Source organism: Copadichromis virginalis, linkage group LG5 (genome assembly GCF_057382275.1).
Source record: "Copadichromis virginalis isolate Kocher_CV1m ecotype Utaka linkage group LG5, C_Virginalis_male_GT1.1, whole genome shotgun sequence".
NCBI classification, from domain to species: domain Eukaryota; kingdom Metazoa; phylum Chordata; class Actinopteri; order Cichliformes; family Cichlidae; genus Copadichromis; species Copadichromis virginalis.
Window position 1 is genome coordinate 26,769,814 of NC_140622.1, and position 14,426 is coordinate 26,784,239.

The following is a 14,426-nucleotide window of genomic DNA, read 5'->3' on the forward strand; positions in this document are numbered from 1 at the left end:
CTGTCATAATATAATAACCAGGTTTCTGAAAGATTTCAGGTGAAACTGTAGAAATGTAAAGTGTGCTGATTCCAAATAGTCTGCAAAAGGCAATGCATTCACTTTTTTAAATGCGGTGCTTCTTAACTCGCCAATCTCAATACTACAAAATTACAACTTTTAAAATAACCACGATCAAATTCGTTTGATTAAAAAGTATTTAAAGTATATTTCATATCTACAGATCTAGAGTAATTGTCAGTGGTAACATTAATCACAAATGTACATGTTTGCTCGTCTAGTATACAGTATGTATGGTATGAGGTTCTTCTTTCAGATAATAATATGAATGTCAAAAATTCTGCACACAGTAAGAATGTAGATAGAAAGCATGTAAAAAATGTTTTATTATGGATTAAATGGACAAAATAAACACCTAATAAATTGTGCTGCTGGAGAAAAAAGAATCAACAATGTCTGTATACAATACAATTTTTTATAGTTTTCTTTTTTTACTGAACGTTTTGCTCTAAGTCACATTTAACCAAAGTATTGAGAAGAAAAACAAAAACACAAAAGACACTATTCACAGTGATGACGTGTCTCCACTTGACCAGAAGGTGTCGCCTCGATCATGAGCATTGAGCTGTATTATCTATCTATTCTATTTATAGCAGAAGAATCCTTCACCAGGTCAGTTATTCCCAACAGTCAATTGCACCGACTGTGAATACAAAACACACACGTAGTTATAAAACGGTCACACTTCTTTTGCCCTTGTACAGGGCACTGCAGTCTTCCTCAGTCTCTCTTTGACTTGGATGAACTCTGGTTCTTCTTGTTTAACTTTCTGATCTTTTTCCAGCTGTGGAGAAAAGAGAAAACAACTTAGAAATGACACAAATCATATAAACTGTAGTGAATTACCTAAATACATTCATGGAATTAAGCTTAAGTACATTTAACTGAGTGCAGACATAATGTACACAGTGTATGTGCTCTCATTGTTTCCTTCTTATGCATGAATTTAGTAGAATTCAGAGGCGAAGCCTTTACTCAGTATGTTGACTTTACACAATTACATTTATTTGACAGGCAGAGATTCTATATATTTTACAGATTTCATGAACTGTACTGAAAAATAACCTCCATCTCTTCTGGCTGAAAGAATTACATTTACACATTTAAAAGTGCCTCGTTATTGTAACACCAAGACTATAATACACCCACTGTGTCTATTTCTTTTTTCTTATTTTCCTTTTGCAACTGAGTCCTTTGTTTAAACCTTTTGCAGGATCTTTTATTTGTGACAAAATATTTAAAAAAGGTCATATTGATATTTATATTGCATAACATTGCATAGATATGACATATTTGAAATCATCAGTGATTACTGATTCACTGTTAGGCCATGTAGCTAGAAGCTAATGCTAAACAAAGGTAAACTGTCCAGCAGAGAAACAGATTTGTTGCGCTATTGGACTCCAGAGTGGACTAGACTGCCCTCAACTGGCTGTATGCAGAACAACTTAATGTTCTGTTTCTTTATATTTCCATGATTACAGAAAACATTATTGTTAGGTACACCTTGCTAGCACTGGGTTGGACCCTCTTTTGCCTTCTGAACTACCTTAGTCCATCATGGCACAGACTCAACAAGGTGCTGTAAACATTCCTCAGAGATTTGGCTTCCTATTGACATGATAGCATCACACAGTGGCTGCAGATTTGTCACATCCATGATATGACTTTTTCCATTCCACCACATCCCAAAGGTGCTATATTGGACTGAGATATGGTGACTGTGGAGGTCATTTGAGTACAGTGACATGACATGGTGTGTTATCCTGTTGGGGCATCAGAAGATGAGCACACTGTGGTCATAAAAGAATGATTATGGTCAGTAACAGCACTCAGATAGTCTGTGTTGCTTAAATGATGCTCAAAGTGTGCCGAGAAAATCATCTGCACTCCATTACACCACCATCAGCGGGCTGAATCATTGATACAAGGCAGGATGGATCCCTGCTATCATGTTGTTTATGCCAAATCTGACCCTATGACCAAAATGTTGTAGCAGAAACCAAGATTTTCTGTTGAGTACATGGAAATTGTAGCCTCAGTTTCCTGTTCTTTGCTTGATAGGAGTGGCACCCACCATTGTCTTCTGCTGCTGAAGCCCACCTGCTCCAAGGTTTGATGCATTCAGTTATGCTCTTCTCCATACCTTGGTTGTTTGAGTAACTGTTGCCCACTCTAAGCTCGAAGCAGTCCACCCATTCTCCCCTGACCTCTCTTTTTCATTCTCTGCAAACCTTAGAGTTGTGCAAGAACATCTGAGCAGATTAGCAGTTTCTGAAATACTCAGACCACTCTGCCTGGCACCACCCACCACACCACATTCAACGTCACTTGAATCAGCCTTCTTCCCTGTGCTGATGCACGTCATCAGGTTGTCTTGATATCTACATGCCTAAATGTACTGAGTAGCTGCAATAAGAAGGTGTACCTAACAAAGTAGCTGGTGAGTGTGATATACCTGTGTATGTGTAGTCAAGTCAAGTCAAGTTTATTTATAGAGCACATTTAAAAACAACCAAGGCTGACCAAAGTGCTGTACAGTAAATACAGATAAAAATACAATAGAACACAATTTCGTAATAACACCTCGCTGATAAAAATAAAATAAAAATATATAAAACAAATAAATTAAACCTTTCTAAAAGCCAATGAAAAGAGGTGAGTTTTAAGAGCGGTTTTAAAAGTTTCTAGGCTTTTGGAGAGTCTGACGTGAGGAGGTAAACTGTTCCACAGTCTGGGTGCAGCCACAGCAAACGCCCTCTCTCCCTTTGTCTTTAATTTATACCTGGGAACATCTAAAAGCATCAGGTCGGCTGACCTCAAAGATCTCCTGGGGCGATAAGTTCTAAGGAGTTCTGACAGGTAAGAAGGTGCAGTGCCATTTAAAACCTTAAAAGCCAGCAATAAGATTTTAAAATCAATCCTAAAGGCAACTGGGAGCCAGTGGAGAGAGCAGAGAACCGGAGTGATGTGGTCTCTTTTTTTTGAACCGGTCAACAGGCGAGCGGCAGCGTTCTGCACCAGTTGAAGGCGATGTAGACAGGAACGATCTAGGCCAGCATAGAGGGAATTGCAGTAGTCTAGCCGTGAAGTAATAAAAGCATGGACCACTCTTTCTAGATCGTTCCTGCAAAGGTAAGACTTGACTTTGGCTAAAATCCGCAAATGATAAAAAGATCCCTTAACTACAGAGCTGATTTGTTTATCAAGTTTAAAAGCATTGTCAAAAATAACACCAAGACTCTTAATGGAAGAAGTGCAATCGGAGGTTAGGGGTCCCAAAAAGTCAAGAGAGAAGTTGGGATCTTTAGGAAGCCCAAACACAATGACTTCAGTTTTGCTTTCATTAAGGTGTAAGAAGTTAAGAGTCATCCAAGTCTTAATGTCAGACAAGCAGGAGAGTAGCGGCTGCAAAGAAACATTGCAGTTCAACCTCAGAGGGAGGTAGATCTGAATATCATCGGCAAAGATGTGGAAGGACACATTATTTTTACGGAGCACATCGCCCAGAGGGAGCAAGTACAGAATAAACAACAGGGGGCCTAGTATGGACCCCTGAGGTACGCCACAGGTTAAAGGAGCTCTGGGAGATGACAGTTCACCAAGGTGAACAGAAAAACTCCTATTATTCAAATAGGACTGGAAAAACTTTAAGACAGTGCCCTTTAAACCGACACAATGTTGAAGGCGGGATAGCAGTATGTTGTGATCAACAGTGTCGAAGGCTGCTGTCAGGTCCAGGGTTACTAAGACAGCAGCACAACCAGAGTCAACAGTTAAAAGCAAATCATTAAAAACTCTCAGAAGGGCGGTTTCTGTGCTATGCCGAGCTCTAAAACCAGACTGGAACTTCTCATAGAGATTGTTATTGTCAAGAAATAGCTGGAGCTGCGTGAGGGCGGCTCGTTCCAGTACTTTAGACAGAAAAGGGAGGTTGGAAATGGGCCTATAGTTAGAGAGTAGGGATGGATCTAGATTAGGCTTTTTAAGGAGAGGTTGAACAACAGCGTGCTTGAAGGGTGTTGGAAAACAACCAGAACTGAGGCAGGCATTGATCAGGACCAGAAGGAAAGGTCCGACTGAGTCCAGAACCTGCTTCAGAAGCCGAGAGGGGATAGCATCGGTGGAACAGTTGGTAGTCTTAACCTTGCAGACTATTTCATGCAGCTGAGCGAGAGAGATTGGTTCGAACTGATTAAGGGCAGAATGGCACAAAGACAAAACACAGGGATTGGAAGGTGAAGATGGAATGACAGACTGCAGGGAGGAAATCTTGTTTACAAAGAACTTTAGAAAGTCATTACAGAGGGTGGCAGAAGGTGTGAGGCTGGTGGATGTGTAAGGATTTACAATGGAATTTAAAACACGAAACAGAGTCTGAGGTTTATGGACACTACTGCTAACCAGGTTTGATATGTAGGAGGACTTGGCCTCTTTAACGGCTTTCTGATAGGTTGAAAGAGAGTCTCTGAGGATATTAAAAGAAATGTGCAGCTTGTCCTTTTTCCATTTTCTCTCAGCACACCTACAGGTGCGCCTGAGAGTACCTGTTTAGACATCTTTGTGAGGACCAAAAATTGGAGTGTTGCCATAGTTGTGGGGACCAACAGTAACGTGAGGACAAAAGTGGCTGTCCTCACAAGGTTGAAGCCATTTTTGAGACTCAAAATGTGGTTTTAGTGTCAGGGTTACAATTAGGTTATGTTTAGCTTTAGGCTAAGGGTTAGGTTTAGGCATTCATTTTTGATGGTTAGGGTTAGGGTAAGTGGCAGCTAGGGAGAGCATTATGTCAATGGGATGTCCCCACGAGGATAGCAAAGCAGACATGCTTGTGTGTGTGTATGTGTAACAAGAATATTCATGAGTAAATGTATAAAAGAAAAAATGCTGTGTGTCCTGTGCTCACATTTTCAAGCCTCTGTTGTCTTTTCAGCAGCTCTTGGTGTAGCTCTGATGTCTTCTTCTTTGCCTCCTCTTGATCCCTGCTCGCTTTCAATCTTTGTTCCCATTTCCTTTTTTCCAGAACTCGCTGGAGTTCAGTCTTTCCTTCTTGAGACACTCTCTTCCTTTCAGGCACACAGACACACTTAATGGTTTATGCACGCAATGACACTGGAGTATGAGCATTTCTGACCTTTAATCTCTCTGCCCAACCTCTTGTGGGTCATCTGCAGTTCCTTATGCAGCTCCCGGTGGCTCTCCAGGGCAGTTATCGCACTAGTAGCTTTTAGGGGTCTGATTAGATTACTGCTCTCCTCCTCACTCTGCATTTGGGATGGAAAAGCCTGAAGCTCTGAAAATCGGCCTTCAAGTTTGGTTTGATGAGTCTGCATCATGGAGGCTAAAGGGAACAAACAGTTTACATAAATATGTTTTCCTATCAAGATGATTTCTGGGTGGAATTCTGCCTCAGATTTGTAAGATTCAGTTTTACATACCAAACTCACTCTAAGGTTTGCCAGACACATTTACAACAAGCTTTAATGAGGTAAAAATGTTTTACTGTTAAAACAACAAATTTATAATCTATATATTACAACAGTATTTCAACTAGACAGGATATACAACATCACTCTGATATTTCCTCACCATACAAATGAAACTGTGTCTCATCTCTACCTGGAAAATGCTGAAGATCTCTCTGTCAACAGAAAAAGGTGGGGGGGGAAAGGAAATAATACATCCTAGAGATACCAACATCCCCCAGACAAATATTGCTGTTTTATAGATACGTACATGCAAAAATAAAAGCAGCACAGAGAAAAGGAAACAAATAGAAATCTCCAAGTCGAGTCAACACTGCATCTTATTGGAAATAGCACAAACACAAAGCTGCATTATGATGCTGACAGACAAATGAAGTGTCAGCTCCTTACACATGTCCAGTGAAGCGAGAACCCTTACTGTTGAGGTGGAAGGCTGCCACCTCATTAATGACAGGATCAAACAAAACACAGTTAATTCCCACTGAGTTATTTGCTTGCTGGAATTTAAGCAGAATTAATAGCTGGGACAAGAATCATTATCCTCTGTGAATCAGTCTGGACAGCTGAATAAACAGTTCTTTCAGCTCTGAACTGTTTTTGTTGCTTACTGAAGTATTTCATAAATATGCAGGAAAAGCATGCATGGTAGCATAAAACCTTTTTTGTTTGAAAACTGTCTGCTACTTCGGAGCTTTCCAGCTTGCCATAGTGACATTTGAGCTACATTTAAACAGGCAAAAAAAAAAAAGAATTTGAATGCTCAATGTGATCAAATTCCAGCAACAATATCCAAATAAATGGAAAAAATACAAGATGACAGTAAATTGTCAGAATGAGAGGGAATCTAGATGAGGAATGAATACATTTTAATGACAAATTGCTGCTAGCCACTGTTTTTTTCAGGGGGGGGGTGTCTTGTTTTGTAAAGCTCACACAGTGGATATTGTAAGGAGAAGAATTAATAGGACATGACAGGATAAACAGTCTCCAAGGGCAGCTTCTCAGAGTGCATTTTTCAGAGTGCATTTTTTCAGTTGGATATAAAAACCAATATTTGTTTAAGCATTCACTGCCTTTGAGCAATGGGTAACAAAAACGAGAGATGTCAGTAAGAGAAAAATCTGCCACAGGAAAAATGGTACTGTAGGACAAAAGCTGTGAGCACTTCATGTCAAGCTCAGTAATAACACAATGATACCAAAGTACAGTGACGAGGTAATAACTAAGCAAAACAAAGTTATAACCAGGTAATAGCAAAGTATATATCGAGTATTACAGACGGAACTTTATTTTAAAAGCAAAAGGAAAACCAATTTAAGGATAGCAGTAAAGTTATACTTTGGTAAATATAAATAACTTACAGTATTGTAAGTGACAGGTTGTGTCACTTACAACATTTGAATTCTGAAAATACCACTTACACACACAAACACACACACACACATGCACGCGCGCACACCTCCTGATGCTCCCAAAGTACTTTAAATGAAAATTAGGACGATAACGACAAACTTACCTTCTTCCCATGAGTGACTCCCATGTCTTCAGAGTGAGTCCAGATTTGGTGCTTGCACAGATTCCGTTAGTTCACACTTTACGGGGTTTCAGCAATAATTTGAGGTTACCCCCTCTCTCTCTGCTCCAGCAGCCAAGAATGCCACAGAGGGAGGAAAGTGCCCTGTGTTTGGACCAGAGGGAAGCCTCTACCGAGAAAAGCTCCTGTTGAGCAGACTAAAGGTGTTCAGCAAAAAAAGCCAAAACATTTAACTCTATACCTACTCATTAAGTGCTGTATTTAAGTAAATTTGTATACACGCATTTTATTGGACTGTTTATTTTAAAGCACTGCCATAGGCCGGCTAAATGGATGAATGGATGGCTGGATGGATTTAGCTAAAAAGATTTAAGATTTTAAATTAACCACACAAGGCTCGGGGAAAAGTCTATAAAATTACAAGAGAACAGAACTACTTCTTCTCTGTCCCATTAATCATTTTCTAATCTGTCACATTTAAACTTGTGACCCCCTTACAGGAGCCGTCGCTGTATGCTTTGAACCACTGGACCAAAGTAATTAGTCTAGTGGTAAAGCAGCTTTGTTGTAAAGGAACAAAAGTGTTTCAAGGCCATTAGTAAGAGATATGTGCACAGTACTCAGTAACTTGACTTCTACTATTTGAACATTTACTATACAGCCCACAATCACTAATCTATACTTGGAGCTTTCATTAGGATAAAAATATCAAGGAATATCAACGGGGGAAGAAATACTAATCCTTGAAGGATTGGACTGGCAGGCCATTATAGTACAGTGAACTTACTGTCAAGGTCAAAAAACCATGACAGTGAGTTCTGAGCTTTGTGACATGGTGCGTTATTCTGCTGGAAGCAGCCATCAGAAGATGGAGGCACCGCGGTCATAAAGGGATGGACACGGTCGACAATTCTTAGGTGGGCTGTGGTGTTTAAGGAGCCCAAAGTGTGACAACAAAATAAACACCATTACACCAGCAGCAGCCTGAGCCACTGAAACAAGACAGGATGGACCCATGCTTTCATGTTATTTAGGTCAAATTCTCACGCTCCCATCTGCAGGTTTCAGCAGAAATTGATACTCATGCATAGTATTACATAAGCAAACTGCAGCTTCAGTTTCCAGGTCTTAGTTGACAGCAGCTGGTGTGGTCTTCTTCTGCTGCTGCAGCCCATCTGTTTCTGGATTCAATGCACTGTGTATTTTTGTGCATATCTTGACTATAATGGATGGTTATTTGAGCTCCTATCACCTCAAAGCAGTTTGGCCATTCATAATTTTTCTTTTTTGGAGCATTCTCTGGATCAACGCCAGATCAACGCCAGTAAAACCAAGGAACTGGTGGTAGACTTCCGCAGGCACAAGCATTCTCCACTGCAACCACTGAACATCCAGGGTATGGACATTGAGGCTGTGGACAGCTACAGGTACCTTGGTGTTCATCTGAACAACAGACTGGACTGGACTCATAACTCAGACGCCCTCTACAGGAAAGGGCAGAGCAGGCTGTACCTGCTGCGGAGACTCAGGTCGTTTGGGGTGGAGGGCCCACTCCTGAAGACCTTCTATGACTCTGTGGTGGCTTCTGCTATCTTTTATGGTGTGGTCTGCTGGGGCGGCAGCATCTCTGCTGGGGACAGGAAGAGACTGAACAGGGTGATCCGAAGGGCCAGCTCTGTTCTAGGATGCCCTCTGGACCCAGTGGAGGTGGTGAGTGACAGGAGAATGGCGGCTAAGCTGTCATCCCTGTTGGACAACGTCTCCCACCCCATGCAGCAGACTGTGACAGCACTGAGCAGCTCCTTCAGTGGGAGACTGCGGCACCCACGGTGTGGGACGGAGAGATTTCGCAGGTCTTTCCTCCCCACTGCTGTCAGACTCCACAACAAAGACTTTAACTGAACAAACACACACATCCACACATGTGCAATAACACTAAGTGCAATAATCTTTTCTGGCATCGTTGTATTTTTACTCAGTTGTATATAGCATTCGTATTCTATTTTTATCTTATTGTATATTTTTATTCTATTTTATTCTACTGTATATAGTATATTATTTTATTCTATTCTGTACAGCTGTGTACTGTATTTATTCTTATTGTATTCTAATTTTTGCGTCATAACTTTTGCACTGTCCACTTCCTGCTGTGACAAAACAAATTTCCCACATGTGGGACTAATAAAGGTTATCTTATCTTATCTTATCTTAAACCCTAGAGATGGTTGTGTGGGAAAATCCCAGTAGATCAGCAGTTTCTGAAATAGACCAACAACCATGCCATCTTCAAAGTCACGTAATCATCTTTCCTCGCCGATGATCCACAGGTGATCTCTACCATGTGATGTAGGGAAAATATTAATATGTGCTTTTGCTGAAATTATAGACAGGTATGTTTTGCCATTAAAAAAAATGCAGTCACTTTTTACAGTTCATGTTAATTAATGTTTATGTAAGTCAGTCAGTCAGTCAGTCGCTGAAGACTCTTGGGAAACAGCCGCCCACCTCCACCATCTCTGGCCATCCTCCATAAATGTTGTTTTTTTCATCATTAACAGCTTGCTGACAGATGAACAGAGGAGAAGAGAACGGTTGTTTTTATCATTTTTCCCCTTCCAGGCAGCAGATTTTAAAATAGATGGTCTTTTCTGACACAAATAGAACAAATGAAACTGCACTTAACAGGTTCACTAACCTTCTCAAAGAGGCTTTTGATTTTTGTGCCTGCTCTTCCAGCAAACACCCAGCTGTCTCTGCGCTTCACAGACCTGATCAAAGTGCTTCCCATTTCACTGAATATCTCCCTCATTTCATTTGTCATTCTGCCACAAAGTAGTAGAGCGGGTCACATTTTGTGACATTAAATTTGTTTTAAATGTTGAATAACTTAGATATGGACTTACTTTTGTGTGACATCATCAAAGGAGGCCACCAAAACGATCATTCCACGTTTTATCTTCTTCAGGTGTGCAAGGATGTCTTTTGGGTCTTTTGTCAGAGTATAAAATTGAAAAAAAAAAAAAAAAAAAAGAAAGTCAAAGCTCCCTTACAAGATCAAATCAAAAACTTGATTAGAAGATTTAAAGAAAGAAAAGCGCTTACCTCCTGTTTTCATGTTAAGACAGACAGATTTTTCTACAACTCCAGTTTCACCTATGATTAAAAAATTGCATTGATCAAAATAATTATAATAATAACAGACAGAAGAATATTATGCATGCAGTTCTGCACAAAATCTAGAGTCACAATGCAATTCTTCCTATTTTGCAAGGAAGAATGGAAATAGATGCAGTGATGTGTTGAGTTCTGTGAAAAAAAACAGATGGCCAGTCCATGACTGATAGTGTTTTTCTATCCAGGTATGCTTTTTATGTATCGCCAGTGTGTTTGGGATCATTGTCACTGTGGGACACTTTTCAGACAGTATTGCGCAGTAGATCGCTTTTTTTCTGGGTTAAGAATTCCACAAATCTTGACATGATCTCTCCAACGCCATTGACCGAAACGCAGCTCCAAATCAAAACAGAGCCTCCGTCTTGTTTTAAAAATGGCTGTTGGCATTCACTATTGTACCTCTCTCCTGACCTCCTCTGTACTTACTGACAATGATTTGAATCACATATTTCAAATTTGGATTCATCTCCACAGCCACACATTCAGATCTGTCTGATGAAGGCGTAGATGCATCTATCAGGTCCTGTGTCAGATTTTTATCTCTTATAAAATCTCTTTCTTCCTTTCTCCTCCACTTGTCCAAAAACCCTTAAAGCACACGCTGCACACTATGCCAAGATATGCCACAGTTTCTACTAATAGTGTTTTGCTAATGACTTTGCAGATGCAAAAATACAGGTTTTTTTGTGGGTGTTTTTTCATTATTGACTGATTTTTTTGCAACAGGCTGCTAGTAACAAAGTCCCCAAAGTTATCATTTAAAATTGTTTCCTCGCTAAGTTGTCTGTTATGTTAGGTGCCTTTTTTTATGCTTGAATCAGAATCAGAATCAGAATCAGAATACTTTATTGATGAATGAATGAATGAATCATAGGTCGGTGCTTAACAAACAAACATTCCTCTGAAAATGCTCAGGTACAAAGTCTAGACTGTTGATAAATGATAAACTTTGAAAAATCTTCAGAAATCCTGGAAAACTATTGCTCAAGAGCACTTTTAAAAGTTTAAAGAATGTTTGATTCGCTGGAAGATATAAAGAAATAAGAGAATGTGCAAGACTTTTGCATGGCACATAAAAACACTAAGACTCCAGACCAGCTATTTCCAAGTTAGAATTATGGTATTATTATTAATATTATTATTAAGCTACTATTATTGGTTATTACGAATCTTTAAAAGACTATTTTACCAGTTCATTTTTTCAATGTTTATGCATGTTTATGAGAGGTCTGAGTATTATACTCACCATTTATCACTGCAATGTTTAGCCCTGGTCCCACGTTATTCAGTGCATGACTCATTATGCTGTTGAAGCACTGACAGGGTTCAGTTTCACTGCAGAATCTTGTTTGTTTTTTTTAAAGTACTCTGTTAATTCAGGTGTTACCAAATGAATACATACATTTTGCCATCAAAACAGACTGTTGGCCCGACAATATCAGCGGCGCCGCTCCTGATACGTAAAGCAATATGGTTGGGTGGACACACTCTTGAGAGGCTGCACTTTGGCACAGACGTAGGTGGAACTAAAAAGGCACAGAAAAGATTTTACAGCAGGAATACTGTGATTTTACCATATTTAAACTCAGATAATGACATGTGAGAAATAAATACTTTGTACAATGTTGCTAAAAAGACATTGTTTGAGATTCGCTTTGACTTGATCTGCGTTATAAAACCCTAAGTTGAAAGAAATGAGACAGTATGGTGGAGACAGCAGGCATAAACTGTCACTAAAAAGCTGTAGCTCCGGATTTAATAAGCAAAACATCTCACCGAGAGTATTCCTTTCTCTCTCCTGTGCTACGGATGAATTGATGGATATTCCCCATGTGATTAGGAGGACAATAATTACAGCAGCAAGGGGCAAAACAGCTGTCAACAGTAAAAAGATAGTAGATCAAATCTGCAGTCACACAACTAAAAGCAGCTGTTGCGAAATGAAGGAAAAGCTTACCTCGATATTTCATATCTGCAACAGATCAGAGAGCTTTTTTTTCAGTCCTGAGGGGAAGAGTTGAGACCTTTCAAACTCACCCGAAGAACTGAGAAAAGAAAGACATGCTAGCAGAGCTTTGGTGTCATCTCATCTGTGAAAACGCATCCTGATAATTCCTATAACCCATCACTTGTGGGGAAAACCCTTCTTTCTGTGATACATGTATATAGATACTGAAAACTAGATGATTAAGTTTCTCCTTTTCACAATGTCAAACAAAGGAAGGTGTCCACAAGTAACAGATACTATTTGTAGTCAACAACAAGGCTTGCAAACAGCCGATTGTGTGTTGCAGGTGTATAAACGAGCCTCTGAAACCTAGAGAGAGAAAAGACACTGAGGATGGCCCAAAAGCCTCATATTTCAAATGGGATGAGTAAGAGAAAAAGGGATTTAAAGAATCATTGTACCAGCTGTCAGAGTTTTCCATTTGTATGTAAATTTGGGTAAAAACCCATATGATGTGTGGAAGGATCTACATAAAGCAGCTCATACACAGAAAAAAAACATGCTAGAAACTAGAAAAGAAAAAAAATCAAAAGATTTTACTCAGAACTAAAAAATAACTATGGGAAAGGGCAAAGACAGCGTTGCTGAAAAGAAACATAGCAGAATCAAATGGGAAAGTAACTCACAAAACCTGGAAAGCTGACCACGGCGGAGAACGAGAAGTCAATTATCTAGAATAAAAAACACAACGACAGGGCAATAGAGCTGGTGTTTTTTAAGGCATTTAAGACAAACGCGTTGTTGGCACAGGAATAAGCCATTAGTCACATTTAGATGGTGAAAGACGTGGTAATCCCCAAGGAGGAGGTCAAGCCTGTCTGTCACAAAGCATCTGCCCTGCTGATCCTTCAGCAGTAGCTGAGCTCAAGCCTTTCCTGCCTGGAGAGCTCGTAAACAAAAACAGCATCTCCTTGTATCATATTCTGGCAAATCGAGCGCACAGATGAACACAATGATCATTTTCTCTAACAGACTGATTTCGCTCTGCTGCCACGTGGATGGATACAGATCTTTACAACCTCGTCCAATAACAACAACCGGCACATCTATCATGGAGATAATACTATAGTCTCATTTTATGGGCTTTATTTCAAACTGCACTGTTTGCTACACTTTTATCTCGCCGTTTATTTCCTATTACACGTAGTGATCTGTTTTTATTTTTTGTTTAATTTTATTGAGCTCTTACACTCATCGAGCCATTTTATTTTATTGCCTTTAGTTTTTTTTCTAGCTACTCAATTTTGTTTTATTTTGTTGAGCTCTTTTCTGCTTGAGCTGTTTCCCCCTCATCAAGCTATTGTACCAATTTATCTAAAATGTTGCAAAGGTGTTGTTTTCCTCCAGGACAGCATCAGCATCAGATCTTCCCGGCATAAATTCCTCAAAACAGTATGAAGGGATGTACTCTTTTCTTCTAAATTTGTGTTTCGTTTTCTTCTTATGACAACAGTGTGAAGCACTTCTACAGATTCAGCAAAACAACCAAACAGACTTGTTGAGCTGAAAAATTACCAATTATTTTTCCATATTTGTAGCCAAATGAAGTTTAACAGATTTACTACTTAACTTTACATGATTTTACCACAGAATCATCAACTAAACTCCAATAAATGGATTTTGACTCCCTTGTACAAAGCATGGCTTTTGGATTAAAATCGTCTTGCCTTAACACCCTTGAATAAGACAGAAGGTATCATACAAGGAGCCTGGGATGTTGAAGAGTGCTGTTGTGTTTCTGCTTTGTTTGAACTCACCAACTGAATTCCTATCAGAACTTTTAAGATTGTTTAAAACCTTGAAAGGCTGAAGAATTACAAACAAAGCACAAAACTATTTAGTATCAAGGATTTCACATTATGTTCACACCAATTTCAGGTGACGATGGTGTATTACTAAAGGTGACCAGCAGGTGGTATTTGTGTACTGCCGTTTACTGATCAGCGGTAACACAAAGCACACAGTGAGGGAATCGCTTTCCTTTTGTATGATTATCGACATTCTGCAGACAGCAATCAAATGAACGCCGGCAATATTTTTCAACATTTGACTCCATAGCTCCTGGATTTTTTATTCCAGAGCTACATTTAATAAAACATTCCCTTTATATAAGGACACAAATCATCAAGGTAACAAACTGGGGGGAAAATAAGTACATACAGAG

The 14,426-nt window shown here is 39.5% G+C and overlaps 2 protein-coding genes across 2 annotated transcripts; both read right to left on the reverse strand.

The window, feature by feature from the left end:
• Window positions 1-368: 368 nt before the first annotated feature.
• On the reverse strand, window positions 369-8,490 carry LOC146709899 (protein FAM107B). Its single transcript, XM_085457107.1, has 4 exons — window positions 5,650-8,490; window positions 5,215-5,401; window positions 4,967-5,126; window positions 369-844 (listed from the first exon to the last, which is right to left on the reverse strand). Exons 2-4 carry the CDS (start codon window positions 5,394-5,396, stop codon window positions 740-742), a joined length of 447 nt encoding a protein of 148 aa, XP_085313233.1. The 5' UTR covers window positions 5,397-5,401; window positions 5,650-8,490; the 3' UTR covers window positions 369-739.
• Window positions 8,491-9,192: 702 nt separating this feature from the next.
• On the reverse strand, window positions 9,193-14,370 carry LOC146709900 (protein FAM3C-like). Its single transcript, XM_085457106.1, has 8 exons — window positions 12,212-14,370; window positions 12,031-12,129; window positions 11,657-11,780; window positions 11,501-11,559; window positions 10,183-10,233; window positions 9,984-10,068; window positions 9,776-9,902; window positions 9,193-9,642 (listed from the first exon to the last, which is right to left on the reverse strand). Exons 1-8 carry the CDS (start codon window positions 12,222-12,224, stop codon window positions 9,550-9,552), a joined length of 651 nt encoding a protein of 216 aa, XP_085313232.1. The 5' UTR covers window positions 12,225-14,370; the 3' UTR covers window positions 9,193-9,549.
• Between the last annotated feature and the right edge of the window lie 56 nt (window positions 14,371-14,426).